We start from the raw sequence: 21801 nt of genomic DNA, 5'->3' as shown, positions 1-21801 counted from the left end.
GCTGTCCTCGCTGTCCATGACCACTTCCTCGCCCACGAACTTCATTTGAAGGAGGTCGAGTTTGCCACCGTACCCTTCCTTTGTGAACTCTTTCCGTTGAACAGCCGGATGACCTCGGACAGCTCCTGGATCCCATCGAGGTTGCAGTCAGACCCCTTGAAGTTGGTAGTGACGAGGCTCGAGCTCACCCCCAGGACGTGTTCATCTAGTAGGACCCGCCAGTGGTGTCGAATGCGAACATTTGCCTTGTGTACTTGTTCCACGTGGTCTCGACGGCCGAGCTGAATGACATCTTGGGGAGCCCAATCCTCATGAAGTCACGGCTGATCTTGCGGTCACCTGGCGCTCTCTTAGAGTACTTAAGGCCCTTGTCTACGACGCTGCGGTCCATGTACTTGAACACGATCTCGTTGTAGGGCCACTACTTTATGATGAACTTGTTTTCGATTTCCCTGAGGATGATGGCGTACATCCTTGGCCTCCCGGTCTTTCCGTCGCCCTTCTCTCTGCTAATGCCGATCATGTAACGGCTCGGCCTCACATTGCTAAAGCACCTAGGCGACTAGGTCGAGACGCTCCCGTCTTGCATCACCTGATGTCGTACTCGTCATTCTCGGGGATGCAGCGATGTGTCTGTCAGCGACTTGGTCAGGAGCCTGGCACGTATGACCGCCTTGGATCTCCTTGAGCTGGGCTGTGGTCCAATCCGAGCCAGCACCTCTGTTCGCTGCTCCTCCCACCACAGCGCCGGGCGTCTTCACCGAAGTTTGGGCAGTAGGTAGCTGAGTTGGCAGTCTTAGACGGCTGCGTCGCGCTAGGAGAATATGCCTCAGTTGGATATCTTAGCCAAGTGTTATACCTCGCTCCCAGCTTATGGCACACGGTCCAAGTTTTGTCTTGCATCTTCTCAAGGCTGCGTCCAAGAATACGTTAGAGGATAGGCAGATGTCTCGTCACTGTGGATCCCGAGTCTTTGCAGCTGTTTGTGCCCAAGAGAACCATTGGTGTTTGCAATGATGGTCTTGGCGGCATCAGCAGTGTTGACAATAGCCTGAGCAACCTTACCAGCAACATTCTTGGTGGCAGATGCGGCAGACTCCACAGCACTCCACTCCTTCAAGTAAACTCTGTTGATCTACCAGACCGGGCCGTGCCGCGTGGAGAAGGCGGAGCAGCAAAGAGAAGCGTTGTCCAGTAGCGGAAATGCAACTCGAAATGACCCTGTCGGAAAAGCAGGGCATTAAAAAAAAGATCGCTTGGTGTAGCGAAAACGTGGGCAAAAGAGCGGGTGCAAGCAAGCATCGGCATCAGGGCTCAACATTCGGGAGATATCCGAGAATGGCGGCATGCTCATCATTATTCTGGCCACTGCAGCGATTCCCTCTCCATCTACGAACTTGAACTCGTTCGGCATCGTTTCGATGCTGCGGCGATCGGGCGGATTGACAAAGGTGTTTCGCATCTATCGGAAATGTTGGGAGGTGATAGAAAGTCGTCTGGGATATTTGGCTGAGATTTTGTTGGTGGGCTTTGGCTTAGGGACCAAAGCAGTGACAAGAATGGTCTTGCAACTCGATGCGCGCCAACGTGGACCAAAACGATATCTTCAGCGCTGGGATTCTTGGCTTACCGAGTTGGACGGGTGTGTCTCTTCGAGGGCACGGCATTATCGCTTTGCAGTCACGCTCCAACTTGAGGATATTGTACATGGCTCTCGCGGTGGCGGCGCCTTTCGACCGTCCGTAGGTTTGCTTGTTGGAAATCTTGGGTCGCTGTCTTAGATTTTAACGGCTTTGTCTGGCAAAGAGCACCGAGGAGGGAAGGTTGCCTTGTTCACGGTGCGATCGTGCATAACGTGTAGATAAATGTCGCACGGGTGCACATGGTCATATATTTCGACTGTGTAGCGCGGGTGGAATAATGCGGCAGGGAACTTCTCATCGCCTGGCTGTAAAGCGAATTCAAGGCCGAGGCAGGAAGTCATCAAAACTCCAGGTATTGCGATGCTAACTGAGCGGTCGGAGGGATTGAGAATTCTAGCCGTTCTGTACGCAGCGCTGGCCCGGAGCAAATCGCCGGCATTAAGACGATCGGACAAAATAGGTTGACATGTTGAGGATTATGAATGCCAGAGGGTTTGGTATTGATGGAATGAGGAGCTGCCGCGCATTCACAAGCCTTGGGATCTGAGAGAGCATCTTGGGAATTTTATGGGGCTCCACCGATGGATGGGCTGCTCTGTATCAAGTGTACTTCTTCAAAAGCTTGAGCTTACACCTTGATTTATGTATCTCTGATACAGCAGCCGACCCCCACTATTCAGCCTTCTTGAGGCTGGTAAATGTGGCGTATCGATCGTCAGCCAATCGATTCAGTCAAGGCCCCATAAAAGTGCTCCAAGTGCTGCTACTCCGCATTCGTGGTTGGCATTGCTTTATTTTCCGTCTGACAATCACCATGACCGCCAGCTTCATACTTCTAGATGTCAATCGGTGTAGGGTAGGTGGCCGACATAACGACAAGCCAGTCTGGATGAAACTTGGTGACCGGAATAAAACACGTTTCAAAATTAAATACGACGAATAACTAGATAAATAATAAGGTCCTCGAATAGTCCAAAGCCAGGATGGTTGTGAAATATCCTTGAGTCATTGCCAGAAGCCACTACTGTCTTACATAGTTGATTACAGACACTTACACAGTTATTCGATAACCCAACCACACCTGTGCGTGCTCCATCAAGCTGACGTCTCCCTGAGTTCCTTCATGCGTTAGTATGGCAGAGTAGAATTGCAGTTCTAGCTTCCTTTGCCGTTCTCCCTATCATTATGGAGGTCATCACGACTCCCCAGCCGCCATTTCTGGCCGCCCATTGGAGCTCCTTGGATTGCCACAGCGATACCTGCAGCGACTACCAGGGCCCAGTATCCTAATTGGCATACACTTCGCGTCGTTCGCTGATTGCCCAAGTGCATTCTCTACTACTATTGCACTGTAGAGTCTCCAGTAGTTGTATAGGGTGCACTTCGAGTTGAGCAGTCGGTATGCCTATTCATCCTCATAACCCCTTAGGAAGTACGAAACCGGAACAGTGAGTAAGGTTCAGTTGAATGCAGGTAATGCAGCAATGGCTAAAGAGACCTGGCGCGTAGAGGACTGCGGGCCGATAATGATTCCTGGAAACGAAAACGGTAGAGTTGAGATACCTTGCATTGTACACGGGAACTATGTGGCCAGATCAAGCAACTTTATAAGTCGCCCGGATTCTTGATTGCAAATGTTCCCAGCTTTTCACCGGCTCAGAACTTTGATACCCCTTCCTCGCTAGAACCTCATTGAATCCCCGTATTACATCATCTTTCACAATCCCTGATAATGCGTCACTGCTGGACGTCTTCAACGGTGAAAGGAGAACTTCACGATCCGGCTGGATGAACACGGGGATGCTCAGGCGCGCCACGTTTTCGCTGGCTGTTCGAGGGAATGCCACACGGTGGACAGTGGATCGTAACCTCCCTGCCGTCCAGAACTCCAGAGCATCGCCAATGTTGACGACGATGGTGTCGTCGAAGCAGGGCACATCTTTCCAGGTCCCATTCTGGTAGACCTGCAGGCCTCCCTGGTCTGAGGGCTCGCGGTAGAGAAGAGTCAGGGATCCGTAGTCAGTGTGCTCACCGGCCCTGATGTCGTCCGCCGCACCATCATGTGCTGACGTCGACGTGGCTGGGTAGTTGATGAGCCTCATGCGGCAAGCCTCTCCTGTGTGGGCTTCAGTCAAGACGCCCTCTGGGATCTGGGACTGTCAGAAACAAAGAATTGTCTGGGGCTAAAGTCTTACCTCAAGACCAATCTCCATTGCCCGCAGGAGACGATTGGCGAGCGCCTGCGTGTCGGTGAAGAATCGAGCCAGCTGATCCCTCCCGTTCTCCAGAACTGGGTGTAGTTTCTGCAGGGCTCTTTGCGATGGGTCACATAAGTAGAACGACTCCTTGACATCTCCGGGGCCCATGCCTGCGAGACTGTGAAGCTTGTTATTAGCTAACGTTGAACATGCGATGAGGTCGAGAAGAACGCATCGTAAAAAGTAGAATGATGGTATACGCACGATTCTTCCCTCATTCCCGTGTAGCCCTAGGAACAGTTCATTAGCATTCCCGAGGAAAGCGAGGTTATCTTTCCTCCAGGCTTATCTCTTACCAAGTCACCGCTGCCGTTGCGGTATCTCGTCTTCTCAGCTCTTGGAACTTGGAAGAACTCCCTTGCCAACTCAAAGGCAGGCGCTGGAGCTATGCCGTGACCCGTGACGTAGAAGAAGCCGGGGTCACTGCCAACGCGTATAAGCTCAGAGGCCAGTTGCGCCTCTGAGATTGTGCTGAGGTCGATGATTGGAAGAGCTGCCATGTTGAGTCTAGGAGGCTGGGCTCTTGACAGATGCTACTCGAACATGGCGGTCTTGAACACTTACGAGTCTTTTGTAGTAACGACCCTGAACATTCCTCCCATGCGTCGTCGGCAGCGAAGCGGCTAAATTGCTAAATTGATTAAACTTTATAGGAGATAAGCTGATAGCCCGCCGGCTTGTCTTAGCGTGGCCCATATCAGATCTCCTTCCCCCGCATCCTGATAGGAACCGATAGTCTGGTTCTCGCTGCTTATTGGCTGGCGGCAGAATTACCGCGTATCTGGTGATGTGAAGGCTCGTCTGGGCTCGTGTCTACATCTGCGTCTGTATCTGTACGTACTGACGATAAGACAACGCCTTTGCGCAGTCGTCTTTGAGCATTATGGGGAGACGACGGCCATAAGAATCCGGGTTGGAACGTTTTTTCCGCCATGACTTGTTGACTTGAACGTGTTCATCTCTTTCCTCGCCATCCTACCATCATTGTCGCTCCAAGAAATCTACAAGCACATTTACAGCCATGGCGCTGCACACTCTACTCAAGCGTCTCGAGATTCCTCGAGAGACAGATGTACAGACCAAAGCGTACATGAACCGTGACACACGGCCTCTACCCCTGGAGAGACGTACCTATGGTCCCTGGGAGTTCGTGGGCCTCTGGGTCGTCACCGGCGCCTTCAACGTCGGCGGGTGGATGACCGGCTCCTCTGTCATCGCTCTCGGGCTCAACGTCTGGCAGGCCATGCTCACCGTTATCATCGGCAACATCCTCGTCGGCATCATATGCGTGCTCACGGGGGCGCCAGGGTCCAAGTGGCACATCGGCTTCTCCATCCTGCAGAAGGCGTCGTGGGGCATGTACGGCGCGCTGTTCCCGCTCGTGCAGCGCATCATGCTCTCGTTCATCTGGTACTCGACGCAGATCTGGTGGGGGGGCCAGTGCACCAAGACGTTCCTCACTGCGCTGTGGCCTTCGTTCCGGAACCTTAACACGCCTCTGGCCCACGGGACGATGGATACGGGGGATTTCACCGCCTTCATCGTCTTCTGGTCTCTGTGCCTGCCGCTCATCTGGGTCCCGCCGGAGAAGTACAAGATTCCCTTCGCCATCGCCGCCTGCAGCGTCGCTCCCACCGTCCTCGCTCTCATGATATGGTGCACCGCGCAAGCTCGCGGAGCCGGGCCCCTGGTCTCCGACATCTCGGTCGCCGGCGTTGAGCAGGCCAGGGGGAGCCACCTCGGGTGGATGCTGGTCCTCGGCATCTGCACCAACATCGGTGGCATCAGCACCCACATCTTCAGCCAGTCTGACTTCACCCGCTTCGCGCGCCGCCCCGGGGACCAGTTCCTCTCGCAGCTGCTATTTGTGCCCCTGAGCACCGTCTCAGTCGCTCTGATCGGCATCCTGTGCACCTCCTGCGCCTCCCAACTCTTCCCCGAGACCAACGGCACGTTGCTGTGGGAGCCGTACCGCTTGTTGGCCACCGTGCAGACCCATTTCGACGATTCCCCCCGCGCGCGAGTTGCCGTGGCCTTTGCTAGCTTGGCTTTTGTCGTGGCGCAGTTTGGCATCTCTGTTGCCGAGAACGCGCTGTCCAACGGCATCGACCTCTCGGCTCTGCTGCCGCGTTACTTCAACCTTCGCCGCGGGGGCTACCTCACTGCGGTCTTTGCTTTCGTCATGCAACCTTGGGAGCTCATGAATGGAGCAAGCAACTTCCTTACCGTCATGGGCGGGTACGGCGTCTTTCTCGGGTCCATGACGGGAGTCATGTTCTCGGACTACTATATGGTGCGGCAACGTCGGCTTATGCTGACCGGTCTGTACGATGCGTCCAGCACCAGCATCTATTGGTACTGGTCCGGGGTCAACTGGCGAGCCCCTGTGGCCTGGGTCGCCGCGACCTGGCTACTTCTCCCCGGCTTTGTTCGCCGCGTGCAGGATCCTACGGCAGAATGGAGCGGGTGGTCGCACCTGTACTACATGTCCTGGCCCCTCGGCTGCTTTCTCGCCATGCTGTTTTACTATCTGCTCGCTCGTGCGTTCCCTGTGCCGCAGCCCCAGGCTGTTGACGATGCAGATTACTTCGATACCTTTGGATTGGCCAATGACTCTGTTTCCGTGCTGGAAGGCGAGGTTGTTTCGGGCAATGGTAGTCTAGCTAAGAAGGACCAGGCTGTACTTTCTTCGGAGGAGATGAACCGGGCAGTCTAGATTTGAGTAGTAGAACTCTCTGTGAACATGCAACCAGTCCAGTTTTATTACATTTCAGGGCCAAAAGACAACCGACTCATAAATAAGTGCCGTTTGCTTCGTGATTCAAAGATCGGGACACGCAGCTGGAAGTGGAAACCCATGCTCTCGTGCTCCAAAGGACTGTCATCGTAGCAAGTGACAAACCGATTAAACTATTCGCTAGGAAAACAAGCGTAGTGTTTTCAAGGCCTAAGCTAAGCTTATCCATGGCGAAGGTTTATTAGCGGCGGCAAAATTGGTAAATAGGTATCATTAACTTTAGTCTGATAAGCTCGTCGGTATAAGATAGTGGCGCAAATCTGAACCAATATCAAATTACTGACCGATGTGAATAGTACAGACATCATTTGAAAGCGATCTGACGCCATGCCTCCAAAGAAGCTGCTCTGCATCATCCCCATCTCGACAACCGGGATAACGCAGAGCCTTGCAGCCATCTACACATCGACAGCACAGATCCAGCTCGACTTCATAGGTGGCAGTGGACTGACAACTTGCCCCCCGTGTATCGAGAACCACGAACAAGCCATCGAGTCGTCTGCGGCTATGCTGCCCAGAGTGACCGACTTCCTTGCCACCCGCCAATACGACGGCATCCTTACGTGCTGCTTCTCAGACCACCCGCTAGTGTACGCTCTTCGACGACAGACGAGCACGCCAGTCACGGGCATTTTCCAAGCCGCGCTCATGATGGCTGTGCCAACCATGGAGACGGAGAGTGAGCGGTTCGGGATAGTAACGACAACGGCGGCCTGGGAGCCAGTTTTGCAGGAGTCTGTTCGGGAGCTGGGCTACGGGGCTCATTGCGTGGGTGTGCGTGCAACGAGGCTTGGTGTGTTGGACCTGGAGAGTCTCCCGGAAAGTCATGTCGTACAGGTCTTCCGGCGATCAGCCCAGGAACTTGTGGATGACGGGGCCACGAGCATCATCCTGGGATGTGCAGGGATGGCCAGTCTTCGGAGAGGCATTCAGGCCGTCCTGCCACCTCGAGTCCGCATAATCGAAGGCGTGGAGGCCGGTATAGCAGTTCTAGTCAGAGAGTGAACGGAAAATTAGGCTGTGCAATAAGAGGATTGCCGTGCGAGCGTTGACCTCATGAAATCAAGCCTAGACTTTTCAGCTCATCTGTGTCGAGGCTGTCTGACCAGGGAAACGTCTGCAACCAATCGAGAGATGGTACGACATAGGGACAGTCATCTTGAGGTTGCGAGTCGTCCAGATAGCTGGAACGCATTATCTCAATATGCCCATCGATGCGATCAACATGCCGTGAAAGCAGTAGACTTGCCGCACTCGCCGTTGAATTGTCCATTTCCCGCAGGAAGGTAGACATTGACACACTGTGGCAGGGTTAAGATGAAAGGTACTCAACGTAGTCATAAAAGAGCAAGACTAACATTAGGTTGCGAAGCTCTTGGTATTCCGTCCACAGAAGAGGCCGGCCAATGAATCCGCTGAGCAGGTGCCCAACTCCAGAAAGTTCTTGGAACTACAAGTGCAGATGAAATAGTTCAGTTACAAGGCCACTGGCTTGCGTAGCGAGACTTGATAGTACTGACCATACAAGAACCAATGGCTCGAAGATATGCACTTGGAACCTTGGAGATGCTGTCGATCATCTGCTGAGCTGCGGCACAGGCCGAACTAAAGGTCATGGGGTCGCAGGCAAAACACAATGTTTTCAGCAGCTATGTAGGTCGTTAGTAGAAAGTTCTTAGACGGGATCTCCCTCTCTATGGTGTGGGAAAACGCGCCTGGCTTGTACAGACAATATTGGCCACTTGAAACCCGCAAAGATTCTCCTTGGCATTGGTAGAAGGCGGCAGGGCGGTCAACATGTCGCTTGGAAGGGACTCCAACCCATCTTGAAGCGCAGACAGTATTGACTCGATGTTGAGAGCGGGTGATTCTCGCGGTGGGAGACGAGAGCTGTAGGCGTCTGCCACCGTCCGGCCGGCCCGTTTCACTCGGTAGTGGTTGATGACATGCTCGAGCGATCGGTACAGGTCCGTCACGAAGTTCCAACCGATGAGCCAGTTTCCTTCTGTGGGCTGTGAGTCCCCCGAGCCATCGCTGGGATATGCAACCATGGTCTGCTGCTCAGGACATCGAATCACATGGCCCATGACCAAGGCCGAGTGGACTTCCAGGCGATACATGGACCAGAAGACGCGCCGGTATCTCTGCCTCTCTGGTTCCGCGAGCGTTGACGGCCAGTTGACTTCCTCGTGTAGGTTTTGCTCTGCTATGAGACTGTGGAAGAGACCCAGGTAGCGATGGTGAAGAGAGGAGTGCCTGGTTTGGAAGGCGACCAGGACGAGGGACGCGATGGTGGGGAGGTATCTGAAGGCGTCTTGACCGCGAACATCGGCCGGGATGCTACGCTCGGCGTTGTCTATAAACACTGGAAGAAGCCCTGTCTCTGGGGGGGCCGTGGTGAATGTCTCTTCTCGAGACGGCAGTACTGCACCGTCCTTGATATGAGACAGGCTGAGAGCACATAGGCCCATCAGATAAGAGAAGGAGCACCGGTCCGAGGAAAGGTCTGATCTGTGCCACTCTAGAAGAAGTGGTTGCTGATCAAATATGGGAAACCTGAAGAAATGGAACGGTAATCAGCACAATCAGCACAGCACACAGATGACGCAGGATGCATTGCATAGATAAGCATACACGGGATACACGGTCTGGAAGAATGTGTCTATAAGTGTGCGGACAGTATCCCTTGGGCCGTGAATCCGCTGATCGTAGATCCACGGGCCAACACCACAAGATTGATTCGTGTTCTGCTGGGCCACTCTGCCCGAGCGAGGCTTGACACCTCGCTTGGCCGTGACCCTGGTCCATGTGCAGGGCACGTCGTGCTCGGGGCACGTCAGGCATGAGAGCGATCCCTCAGCCGATGGTAGCTTGCATTTGCGGGCTCGTTTGTGGCAGAAGTCACAGGCTTTGGAAACCCTTCTGAGCTTTTTCTCCATGGTGTAGGTGAGTTCGCTGCTGGGAGAAGGGGAGGTTGAGGCCGCAGATATCACATCCATGGGTTGTGAAGCTAGCGGGTGTAGGGGACACTGCGCTAGAACTGCACTGGGACTGGTACGTGTGGGGTTTAGCTACAGTGGAGCCAACGACCCCTCCATCTTATCTCCATCTCCATCTTCTGCTGCCATCTCCATTCATCGATTCATTTCGAGCCCGTTATCTTACACCCGCAACGCGTCGCCGCCACCAATTCATCCACGGAAACGCCATAGCTGCTACGGACTCTGCGCGCAAGTCGACGGCTGCAGATTGACTTGCTCCACAATCCAACGCGCCCTTGAGATACTCAGCTCGAAACATTCGCACCTTTCCAACCATCGCATACGCGCCCAAGACGATGCAAACACGATTGCGGCGCCTGTCCTATACTGAGAGACCTATTCTGATTGTGAGATGACGAGAACGGCTCTCCAACCCAGCGACTATATCCTGCCGCCGTCCTCGATTTCGCCCACATCCCTCAATTGTTCCTCAAAGCTTCGCTCAGCAACTTCCCCGCTTTCGCTAGCGACTGCATTTGCTGGCGTGTCACCCGCTCGGCCGATAATACATTCGTTCCGATGATATACCAGTCTGGCTCTGAGCTGGCCTGCTTTTCAGGCGTCTCGTTGGAACAAGCATCTGACCCAGTCCCTCCGACATTCGCGAGCGATATGGGTACTCTTGAAGCGCCAGAAATCGCGTATCTCAGGATCACCAAGCCTGACGAGAAGAAGCGAGGAACGAAATACAGTCTCCCACCAGGCAGGGCATTTTGATCAAAGATGTCGGCGCTGGGGAGTTGTATGGTCTCTCTTTCTTCTCTGTACGTCAAAGCCTGACTGTCGCGAGCCATGTGACTGCCTAAGGCGCGTGTGTTGGAGAGCAGAACAGTCGAGGCCACTTCTGGAGCCATGAATCTGAGGCAAGCAACTGAAATGGAGCTACCATCCTCACAGTTTGTCTGCGATTGAGCTTCGCCTTGTGCATTCAGCTCAACCAAGTTGGCAGATGCTAAAGAAAACTAATTCGTCATGTAGCAGATTCGGGAATCTTCTGTCACGACCGAATTTTCGCCTGTCTTCAACTGCGACCCCAAACGCAGCATACAAGGCCGCTACCGACAGCACACATTTGACGATCATCCCTCTCTCCGATAAGTCGCGAATTGAATAGCCTGGTCTCTCACTTGTACCGTCGTTCCCTCCAAGACGACCAAAGCTCCGAAACCAGCGTCGCTACCGACAATGCACCGCGCGACCCGAACGATTGCTGTACCGTTGACTCAGGGTCTTGCGATTCGTTGATCCATAACCATGCGTCAGCGCATCACCCTGTTTAACGACCAAGTCAGGATCTGGCTGTCGCAAGCACTCTATACCGTCTCGGTCAACATCACACCTGAAGCCCTCTGTTCAACATCAGGGAGGAGCAGGAGTCACAGCCGTATTGCCTAATAAGCAAAGAAATAGTGCCAGCTCACCAGATTGGATGATGCCTCAGTCCTTGCTAAGCTTTTTGTACCCTTAAAGATGCCTGATGCTGAAAGACCTGCTCTCGACAAGAACAAACTCGTCAACCAAGTTGAGTTTCCTCAAGCTCCTATCGAAGTTCCTGCCGAGGACCGCAATAGAAGGGTCAAGACATATCCCACGATCTCTTATCATTGGCGTTCTTGCCTCCCTCCACAAACATGTGTCTCCTGCGACCGACCATGAGCTAGTCAAGGAACCCGAGGTAAAGAGAGCTAAGCGCCATCGACGGAGACGGCTGCCATGAAGACAATGAAGGCTCAGGTTGCAGTGAACGCAGTCGCATCGTTCAGATCACCTACTCTCTCGGTGATGGTACGGTACTGGCCGGTACTCTGCTCATCGCCAAGATCAGCAAGAAACTTCCCGAATAAATGACGGCCATCTTCTCTGTCGTTCCTTTCCTCAGGATCTCCGATTCGCTGAGCCTTACAATACCACAACCTTCGTCGATCAGGTCCATAACCCTGACAAGATCTTCTATGTCGACAACAATCTTCACAATGTTCAAATGCCCTCACAAACCTGTCATCCCCTCGTACGGCCACACCACCGCCTCTTTTCATTACCAATGCTACTATACGTCTCGGCGAGAAGCATGTTGCGACAAGACCTATCGAATCTTCGCCACAAAGACCGAGAATCTAGTCTATAGTCAGGCATGCATCAATGGACTTTGTGGCACTCTCCCCAGATGCCCAATTGGCTTTTACCGATGTGAGGTAAGCCTCATCAATGTTGATCTTCGGATTAGAATATAGGGGCCTTCCAAGCCAGACGGGGGCAGGTGATGGTGCTCTGCTGGACTGTGGAAATGACACCGAGGTCTGATGATCTCTGTAGACCTCCGCCAACTCCCCTCAGTGCTAAGTTTTCGTTCAGATGACAAGCTTTCGTGCCCAGGAGCAACTCTGGACAAATGTTTCACCCTTTCGCCGTCGCGGACCCCGTGAAGATGAACCTTGCATCGCGCGGCGAACTCCTCTGAAGACATGCGCCATCGCCAACAGAGCTTCTGCAGCATACCAGGACGTATCAACTATGCTTCCATCAATTTGCAGATCGACAGAGCATCGCCGTCCGAACCCATTACCGCTCTTCCATTGCAGTACGCGCCATTGTCGATAAAGCCAACTCACCAGAACCATTGCCACGCGCCATCACGGTCGCCGCCCAAATGACAACCGGAAACAAGAAGGCTTTTCGCCATGCGTCTTGCTTTTGACCATTCTCTTCTGCAAACAGTGATAGCACCGGATCCGTGCAGTGAGTCGAGGCTCATTCAGTAACAGGGACAGGACATTGCCTTGACATCTCTCTCTTGTCTTTCTCTCCTGCTTTCGATCCCACCCCAGCAACCACATCAAGCCACTGAAGTCAGACCTCAAACCCGCATGTCCGAACCATAAACCAGCCTATCTTGATCATCTCCTGCATCTATCGCATTGTGGAACACTGTCTTACTTCCCGTTAAACCACCCACCCTCGACGTCATGCTACTAAAGCGACTTCTCGCCAGCTCCCTGCAAATATTTAGCCATTTGTTTGATCGGCAACACGAAGCACCGCGAAACCCAAGTGTGGCCTTAGATGTCTTTGGCTTATTGGCGCAGGCCCAATCTGAACAAGATGCTCGCCTTGGAACCTTGGTACGGGATTAGCCCCAGGGCCGCTTCGAATGTATAGAGGTGTGCCCAGGCCTCGCCTTACCCATGCAAGTCATCTTTGCCATCATAGACGATATCGACTCTCTTGGCAGTGAAGGGAACCGCCTCCTGATTTCTCAGCCATTCTGGCCTCATAGAAACCGCTTATGTCGCAACTTGGTCACTCTGTGTAGAAATGCGAATCTGGGCGCGTCTACTCTGGACACCACAATTCTTTTCCAGGCCATCAGCCACTCCCGCGTCATACTGATGGCGGGCCGCAAACTCAAGTTTGAGGATACTCGACAAGTTTCATGACGCTCGTTCAATCCGCAACAAGAGTATCATTAGCGCAACAATCAATCACGAGAACCTCGAGGCTGCCATGCTGTTTGGCTCCTGCCAGCGACGTCATTGTTCTTGGCCCCTCAGCTGACCATCTCAGGACTGGAGGCAGCGTGACTGGCGAGTTCAACGTCCCGTCAACGAACCCTATATCAGCTCCTTCGCCAACAGTTCTTCTAGCATGGCGATGACTTCCGCAACCGCGTTCACCGTTGCCGCCGTGATCGCTACGACAACTTCTGCAATATCAATCTCCAAAAGGAGCATGTCGTTCTACATCCGCGAACCTTGACGATAGCCGTCTCAGATCATGCAACCAATTTCATACCCTAGAGTCGCGAAATGAATGCATTGCACAACGTGACTTACCCCAGCCTTGCTCCAAGACAGCTATCCAAGCCACCAGACATTCTCGATAGTAGATGACCCCTGTATAGCAAGCATGGCCTTTAGACCCGCTGGCTTTCGTTGAAGTGGGCAGCGAACTTGATGCTGCGGAATGGCGACCCGATTGCTCTACTGCTAACGCGCAAGAGAAGCGCCCGACAAGAACATCAATTGAGAAACTCAGAGCTCAGGTAAGCCCCAGGCCCGCCTCGAGACTCTTCGGCAGACAAGGCTCCAATGAAGACGAGATGCTTGTGAGTACTATAGCGTCGGTGTATCTAGAACCGTTAGGAGTGTACACTGACTATGAACACACCCAGCCAAGCTAACCGCCCCTGACTTGGAGAGGCACTGGTCTCTCGGGACGCCGGTAAGTATATCCCTTTCGCGGTGTCTGTCCCGCTTCCAAGATTCGTGCGTGCACTTGTGATATCTACTGGTAGCCGTCTGTGTGAAAAGAGTAAGTTACGACGTATGAAGGGCATGCATCGCCTGCATCTCGTCTTGATCTTGCAGGTAGTAATAGATTTGATCTATATTTCTTCACGACTATAGCACTGTAATTCGTGTATTTCTGCCTTTTGCATAACATTATCATACTCCTCATCTCAGCCGATGCTGGCTGGCAGCATCCAACAGTGGCTGTATGGCTGACTAGACCACTGTTTCTTTTGGAGAGCTTCATGACCTGTCTTTCGGTGGGTAATGCTGCTGCAACCGAGCTTGCCTACAAATCGACACCAACGTCAAACTATGCTACCCAAGTGCGAGGGTCTTCTCGCTTCTCTGGCCAAACCGTCTTCTTATTTGCCGCCAATGCACTTTCATCATTCTTATTTCATCCATTATCAGGATGTTAATACACAGGGTTCGAATTGACTGAACGACTGAAGCTGCTTCTGGTCGTTTTCTACAACGCAAAGTCACTAAGACGATGGTTTTGGCTTGATGGAGCGCATTTACTTCGGACCCTTGGTTAAGTAGCTGGACATGTCTTCACCATGTTTCACTATGTGATCATGGACAAGAAGCCGTTGATCGTTCATCTCAACGGCCCGGAAGGATCTAGCTCAGAAAGACCATCCGCCTGTCAAGTGACTGCTCCCTTCTGTGGAGTTTCTTCGTCAACCACTTGCTCAAGTGTGCACAGCTTGACCGCCAGTCTCCAGTCAGCCCGCGTCAAGTACGCCACTAGCATCTGCATCTACAATGTCACTCACGACCAAGAGTTATGGACAGTCTCCCCGTATCCTTCACATCTTCAGCCTACCACAACCCTCATTTACAGTAAACGCCTCCGTCGAAGCTCGGCTCTTGGCCAACCTACAGACTCTCACTTATTTCCTGAGACCGAACCGAAACTCAACAGACCCCTGACAGTTCATCAACTCGGCACTTGTCGAGTTCGGGATCATCTGCTTGGCTCGCTCGATGCCCAAGAAGGTCCAGATACTAGTGATCCAAGCGAAAGCTTCGGATGTGCGTCTGTACCGGAATTGTAGGTGCCCATCAAGTAGGTGCCAAGTTCGAGTGATGTGATCTGCACAGGCATGAGCCAAGAAACGCGAGAGTGCAGTATCTAAGGAAGTCGGGAAACAGCTTTCTGTCTAAATATACATAGTCTAGAAAGAATGACCTAGAGTTTCGCGATTGTATCGGAATGTAGCCAAGGTGGACTTGAATCTATGAGATGAGCGAATCGCTTGTTCGGAGCCGGGCAACAGGGTCCATCTCTGAGCATGGAGGAAGCAAAGCAAGTGGCTGCTATTCTGTCTAGTGACAGTTCCTAGCAACGGGTTCTGGTTCTCTAGCCCGACTTTTATCTGGCCTTGCCGACGGTAAAAACTTCTGGAGATAAATCAAGGTGTCCGCAGTCGACCTGATCTGGCGACAGTAACCCTTCCCCTAAAGCCCTTCAGCATGTCTGTACACTCACTGTCTGAACTAGACTCCAGGGCGAAAGGCTGATCGTTTAGTATTGCTAGCTACAAGACGATAGATCTGTTTGCTCACCTGCTATTCTGCTCCTTTTCTCAGCAACCGCTCCTGCTAACATGACTTCTTACTCCCTTCATATAACCCTGCATATAGCAACTCCCGATAACATATGAAGCATAGGCTCAGGTTCAGGACTTAACAGAGCAGCCAAGATCCAATACGATGCCATATCGCGCGGAGTATGTTCATCGTACTTTGCGACCCGGATCATGTTATCCGCTCCGCACAGCACTCTCCACCTCGCCAGTCTAATCCTCATGCACGTTAACACACACCGTGCACTGCTGTATTCAATTTGAAGTTGTAACTGACAACTGTATCTCCAAGCTGTATTTGGCGCCCCTATTGCCCATACCGTTCCTCCTCGGCTCTGGCAAAGGTTCTCGTAGGGGCATACTGTAGTACCTGGAATCATCCACCTGGCTGCATAGAGTTCCCCCTCGTCAATTTCTAAAGCCACAGCCGCAAGTCTTGCTACTATTCTCGCGCTCCAGCTTCCTCGACCTTTGCCCCCGTCCTTGAAAGGTGTGATCTTCTTCCTTGTCCTGGGTGAGTTCTTTGTGGTGGCACAAACCTTCCAGTCTACCTTCAAGACCATCTTGCATGACCGTGGTGCATATCTCTGCCGAGCTGCCGCATAGATACGCTTGAGTCACAGCGGGTAGCGCCTATCCGAGACAGATCAGAAATCTGGGCCTGGTACTGGGCGGGTTGGATGAGGTTAGTCTCAGAGAATCGCGCTGTGATCTTGTTAAAAGCTGGGGCAGCAAGTACTCTGGCCTTTTCAAACCGCATCGTTGGTTTGTTGTTGAGTTTGCGCTGGATACGAACTTGGTACTGATGCCGCCTATTTGACTGGGACGATATGCTTTAGTGATTGAGAATCGACCTTATTGGGAGGGGCGTTATCCGACATAGAAAGTAGAGTCACACATTTGGGCGGCTTCCGAGGGTTCTTCGATCAGCCCGGCCTAAGTGTCAAGCACGCGTTATCCCCAGCCAACGGAGGTCAAGAAAGGTGTATCCAATGCTAAGTATGGAGCAGTTACGGGTGACTGTACTTAGGCCGTTGAACTTCCGGCAACATTGCAGTATCTGCTACTATACTTGCGAACTCTACCTCTGCATGATCGATGTGTCCCATTCGCTTGATGCTGGTGGAATTGACGTAGGCTTTTCTCATGCAAGACAAGCCGCTATCCTTGCTGCAGTATCTCCGGTTCATGGCAGTTTAAAGTGATGGATCACCCAGTGGCACATGACTGAGTGTTGCAGCTGGTCTGGAGTAGGTGCTCGGTTATTACAGATTCTACGGCAAGTCTAGAGACTAAGATCTCGTCATGTACGAATGAAATAGACCTAGCACGTTGTCTTGAAGAAGGAAGCTGGTCAACGATGATCGCCTTGGGGCAGCGTGCTTGAAAGGGGGTGGAACGGGAAATGACAGGGCGATGGGAAACAGCACGAAAAGATCTGACGGCAAGCTTGGACTTGATGCCGACTGTGCCCGTGGTCCTTTCATCTCATGGCATATCGGGTTCTCTAGATCACCAGAAAGAACATCTGAGCGGCCGCAACTTAATAATCACATTGCTTGCGGCTCCCTATATTAGTTGACCTTGGACAAACAACTAGAGTTGCAGGATTGCAGAGTTACAGAGTTGCAGGACGGGCGAGGCCTCAGTATGAGCACAGGACTACAGCTCAATGAAAAGCCGATCAGCAGTGTTAGATTCAGGCTGGAGTCCGAGACCAAGCGTGGAGCACAGATGTAGTATTTGGATTGAAGATCAACACGTGCGTTCTTGTAAGGGCTACGTAAAGATGATCTGGTGGAAGGAAGGAAGTGCGTTGGTCAGGCCAAGAGTAGTGGCGAGCGGGTCAGATGCGAATAGTTATGTGGGATGCTCACAGACTCAAGATGTGCTGAAGTGTCGTAGATGCCGGTGGGTGTTGTTGCAGGTTTGGTTGGAGGCAGAGAGACTGGGACATTATACATATACCTTATTATCGGGGCGAGCTTGCTCTTGTGTCAAAGCCGAACCGGCATCCGTTTCTTTGCAGAGACACTCCGGGGTTCAGTCTCTGTCGCCTTGTCATCATTCTCAGCTAACTGAGCCAACCGTTTTTGCTTGAGATAGAGACAAGTCAGGTAACAAAACAACGGAGGTGTCAAGGAATCAACAAAGGGTGCTGGCACACGGGTGAACAAGCGCTGGCCAGCCAACAACTATAGTCAATATCACAGATCGTGCTGGCAGAGCTTACCTGGATGGGTCACGTTGGGCCTCGAGGTATGATGGAGTGTCGAAAGAGTCAGTGGCGACAAACTAGCTTCTTGTGTAAGCCTCCAAGCTGGCATGATTGGTGACGGGGGAAGAATAGCTGAGCTGGGGGGGAAAGCCATGCAGTTTTACAGCGTCTTGAACGGAAGCTAGCCATCGCTGGGGAGAGACCTGGCGATCTGGGTCAAATAGCGATAGACCTCAGGTGTGAGCATTTCTGACGGGTAACTTGGCGATGACCTGCGAGTTGAGACTTAGCAGTGGGCTTGGTCCATGGGAACGGCTTGTCAAGATGTGTTGGGGCTGTGCATACTTTGACTTCGACAACATTTTTGGGCGAGGCAAACAGGATCAAGCCGCAAGGCATCAGTGCGATGGAGAGGTCTGGAACTAAATGGGAGAGGTTTTGGTCCAGTCGTGAGCTCGACTGTACTGAAATAACGGGTCCAACTTTCGTATATTGTCCCTGCTCACGACCCGACTCGCAAAGGCTCCAGAGACGGTGGTGAGCAGAGCGGCAAAGTCTTTCAACGTAAAGCCAGGATATAGGACTCGAGAATATTCGTCACATATTTCGGCGGCGAGGGCTTGGCTGCTCGAATCTTGAAGAGTGCTGGCTGCGACTCTGTCTTTGATCTTTCCGGCTTGCGCAGACCATCGGCGCCTCTTGTAGTCTTTCGATGGTGGAGATTTAGTGGTGGTCTCGGTGGAATTATCGGCGTCCGAAGGCAGATATCGACCGTTGCTTTGTGAGGAGGGATTGTCGAAGTAGTAAGGGCATTATCGGCGATGTGGATTGGGTGGCATGATCCTACAAAGATTAGCAAACTTTGCATGAGCATAAAGGAAAGGGACGACAGCGCTGCCGATAACGCCAGCTAACAGAGCTGCATAGATAGACTGACTTACACAAATACTGCCTGCGCTTTATCCTCGCTGGTCTGGGGGATGGCAGTGTCTTAAACGGTCCTTGGTGCGTGCTGGTGCGCGGTTCCACTGAGCCGTGATCGCGATCTACTTGTAGGCATCTGAAGCGATCGAGGATGTTTCTGTCGAGCTATTGGTAAGAAGGGTTTATTAGATTTGGAGATTTCCAGTCCATGGATACAATGCAGCGCGTGTTGGCAAAGGTTCGAGAGCAAAATTAACAGCTGTTGATCAATCGCGAGCCAGCGCCTGTCAGCTCCTCTCGCGGTCTGTGTTAGCGCATCTTAGCGCGATCTACTTATCTAAACCTCGCGCTTGGGCCATTCCATCTTGGCTAATTCAATGTCTCTCGAGGGCTGAAGTTTCATCCTCATGCTCACTTCGCTGCACTTTGCTGATTACGGCACCTGACACAACGTGCCAATACAAGCTTCTACTTTCCAATACAGAAATAAACTAAAGAACAATACCGCCCTCTTCGACTGGATCCACTGCACCAAGAGAAGAAAACTGCTACCTCTTTGCCCTTCAATTCTTCAGGACGCTCCATCGCAGGCGAACGAACAGCTTTAGGCGAGTCAACATTCTGTTTATGGTGAAGAATATTGAACAGTCTGTCCCGAATACATCTTGATTAACTAGGACATTTCCCATCACCGATTCCCCGCCAAACTGCGATACTCCCAAAGCCACTCTCCCAACAACGTCGTCTGTAGTCATGCAGCGTGCAAACGTACCGATAGCAGACTCGGTTCTTCACAGCCAAAGGTTCCACTCTCCTAAGCGAAAGATTGTCGAATTAAAAACGAAGCCAAGCATTGAGACGAAGCTGCTATTAGCATGAAGAGAGTCTGGGTGTATATACATACAGCGTGTCGAGCAAAAGACGCTGGACATCACCACACTGCCTAGTACTAGGCTTTATGTGCCGTGACTTCATCGCATCAGAGAACGAGCGAGGTACCGTACTAACTTGCCATACACGACGACTTCCTCCTGTAAACGAATAAGAAACGCGACATCTCCCACGAGCCGATTGCGAGGCGCTTCGCCAAGTAAGCCCGCCGAACATTCCAGCTAACACTGGCCGACTTGATCGAACGGTGCAGCGCTGTGCAGACAGGCTCCGCAATACAACAAAGTGGCCTGCGAACCTCCCTTGCGACCATCGCTGAAGCTGCAGAGCGCGCTTGACCGAGAACACCTGGACTCCCATCAATGAGAGCGGAACGATCGAATCTGACCAAGTCTGATAGGGCTGGACTATAACGAGGGCATCACGGGAGAGCAATAATTCTGCCGCAATAGTGCGGTCCGACGTGCATCACTTGTTCCTTACGCAGAGTACAGAGATCGATTACCGGTTTAGAAACATGAGGTCTCCTGAACAACACGAGAACGATGACTAACCATCATCTTGGCTGCTACAGCACCAAAGCAAGGATGCTAAGTCGTTACGGTCGGCTATCTGAATATCATGTATCGCGTCCCTCAGGCTGTTGAGTTTGCAAACCGAGGATCTAGTTCGAACGAAATGGCTGGTAGCCTTCTTACATGGGTGGATGTAGAGAGAGCTGCGTCGTTCTCACATGTTAGTAGCGCCAGGTCTCTCTGCGCTTATCTCGTGTGTACATCCATCGTCCCTTTTAACCTTTTGTAGAACAACCAATGACAAAATCGCCGAAAGCCCAGAAGGGCAATCGGACGTCCTCACCCCACAAGACAGGCTACATGGTGGAGCTGATCTCTGTATCTAGACCCTGTGGATCGAGGCAAATGACGCAGCGTACCATCGTATCGCCTCCCAGCCTACAGCCCACTCGTCAACTTGCCTAGCAGTCTTGCCATACATATATTAGACAGTAGTGGTCTCTGCTTGCTCAAATCGGGCATGGCCAACATTCTGCATCTCTTTGTGCCTATTATCGCGTTGCAGAATGTATTGCACCATTCTGGCTGCTCCTTATCATCGACCCTGATGGGACTGAGGCTCCTGAGAAGGCAAATACCTGGAGACTCTATTGAGACTCAAGAGAATTGCGCTTGAATGTGTTTACCCTGGGAGCCAACGAAATATGCTTCCTGCAAGTCCAAGGGCTAAGAGTTGTATGCCAGGAAGGCTCTTATGCGAAAAGGTACTGATTGAGCCTGTAATCTGAACGCGCTTGGGCGGTGGAGTTCAGCTAATGGCGCTACCCTAGATCAAGGAGTTGTGAAGTTGTGTGGAGTCTATGCAGCATCCTTCAAGACACTCCAAGCAAATCATAGGCACTTACTTGTTCTATTCCGATATTGACCGTAAGTCAACTTATCATAAAAAAGTCCAACCATTGCCAGAAGAATCTAGGTGGGAGACGCACAGCATGCGGCGCCTTAGCTGGGAAAAAGCTGCCAATGCCAAAAGCCCCGGATACTGGCTGGTGGTATCGGTTGTAAAAATACATTTAAGTCACTTGGAGGCAACTAAAGGGCAACCAAAGGATCTGGACACAAACTCGATAAAGCAATACGATTATCAATCGCGAACTCACTTTCCAACTCCATGGTTGTTTAGAAATTAGCGAGGTTGGCGCTTTTCCGGGCGCCGTGTTTCGCCGGGCGGTTGAGTTCCGCCATCTGGCCTTCCGATCTCCGGGATTCTCCACACCTGTATGGCCTGCAAGATGGGATGCATGATATGGAATAGTGCCAGTTCAAGTGATTGGGGATATAGATGCCTTGGTCAATTCCGCGAGAGACAAATGTACTGAAACTTGTTCTTTAGAGTAATTATAAAGCAGGAAGCTATAATTATGCGAATGACTGCAATGGCAAAACTCTTCGACAAAGAGCACAAGACTGCGATAGCCTGGGAACCTTGATTCTTCAGTCAAGTCGAGTGATGAGACTCAACAGAGCACGCACACGGCAATATGAAGAGAAAATAAGCCAATAGACCCAGGAATAGAGGACATGATGCGATGCTATCGCCAAGGAGGGATAAAGGACTATCAGGCTTCGAGTT

The 21801-nt window shown here is 52.0% G+C and overlaps 6 protein-coding genes; 3 read left to right on the top strand and 3 right to left on the bottom strand.

Moving 5' to 3' along the window:
* Positions 1 to 3238: 3238 nt before the first annotated feature.
* FFUJ_14212 (related to oxidoreductase) lies at positions 3239 to 4401 on the bottom strand (the record flags this gene model as incomplete). XM_023571143.1 has 4 exons in its annotated part: positions 3239 to 3793; positions 3839 to 4019; positions 4106 to 4131; positions 4198 to 4401. 4 exons carry the CDS (start codon positions 4399 to 4401, stop codon positions 3239 to 3241), a joined length of 966 nt encoding a protein of 321 aa, XP_023438203.1.
* Positions 4402 to 4922: 521 nt separating this feature from the next.
* FFUJ_14213 (probable uracil permease) lies at positions 4923 to 6617 on the top strand (the record flags this gene model as incomplete). Its single annotated transcript, XM_023571142.1, has 1 exon — positions 4923 to 6617. One exon carries the CDS (start codon positions 4923 to 4925, stop codon positions 6615 to 6617), a length of 1695 nt encoding a protein of 564 aa, XP_023438202.1.
* A 408-nt stretch (positions 6618 to 7025) lies between these two features.
* FFUJ_14214 (uncharacterized protein) lies at positions 7026 to 7703 on the top strand (the record flags this gene model as incomplete). The annotated part of the gene is made up of 1 exon (XM_023571140.1): positions 7026 to 7703. One exon carries the CDS (start codon positions 7026 to 7028, stop codon positions 7701 to 7703), a length of 678 nt encoding a protein of 225 aa, XP_023438201.1.
* A 49-nt stretch (positions 7704 to 7752) lies between these two features.
* Positions 7753 to 9637, bottom strand: FFUJ_14215 (uncharacterized protein; the record flags this gene model as incomplete). XM_023571139.1 has 5 exons in its annotated part: positions 7753 to 7999; positions 8057 to 8148; positions 8219 to 8347; positions 8429 to 9254; positions 9333 to 9637. The coding sequence occupies 5 exons, from the start codon at positions 9635 to 9637 to the stop codon at positions 7753 to 7755; spliced, it is 1599 nt and encodes a 532-aa protein (XP_023438200.1).
* Positions 9638 to 10158: 521 nt separating this feature from the next.
* Positions 10159 to 10593, bottom strand: FFUJ_14216 (uncharacterized protein; the record flags this gene model as incomplete). The annotated part of the gene is made up of 1 exon (XM_023571138.1): positions 10159 to 10593. One exon carries the CDS (start codon positions 10591 to 10593, stop codon positions 10159 to 10161), a length of 435 nt encoding a protein of 144 aa, XP_023438199.1.
* A 3995-nt stretch (positions 10594 to 14588) lies between these two features.
* On the top strand, positions 14589 to 15089 carry FFUJ_14217 (uncharacterized protein; the record flags this gene model as incomplete). The annotated part of the gene is made up of 1 exon (XM_023571137.1): positions 14589 to 15089. One exon carries the CDS (start codon positions 14589 to 14591, stop codon positions 15087 to 15089), a length of 501 nt encoding a protein of 166 aa, XP_023438198.1.
* Positions 15090 to 21801: the final 6712 nt, after the last annotated feature.

This window comes from Fusarium fujikuroi, chromosome FFUJ_chr12 (genome assembly GCF_900079805.1).
Source record: "Fusarium fujikuroi IMI 58289 draft genome, chromosome FFUJ_chr12".
NCBI classification, from domain to species: domain Eukaryota; kingdom Fungi; phylum Ascomycota; class Sordariomycetes; order Hypocreales; family Nectriaceae; genus Fusarium; species Fusarium fujikuroi.
Note: the sequence above shows the minus strand (reverse complement) of the source record. Positions and strands in the feature narration are given on the sequence as shown.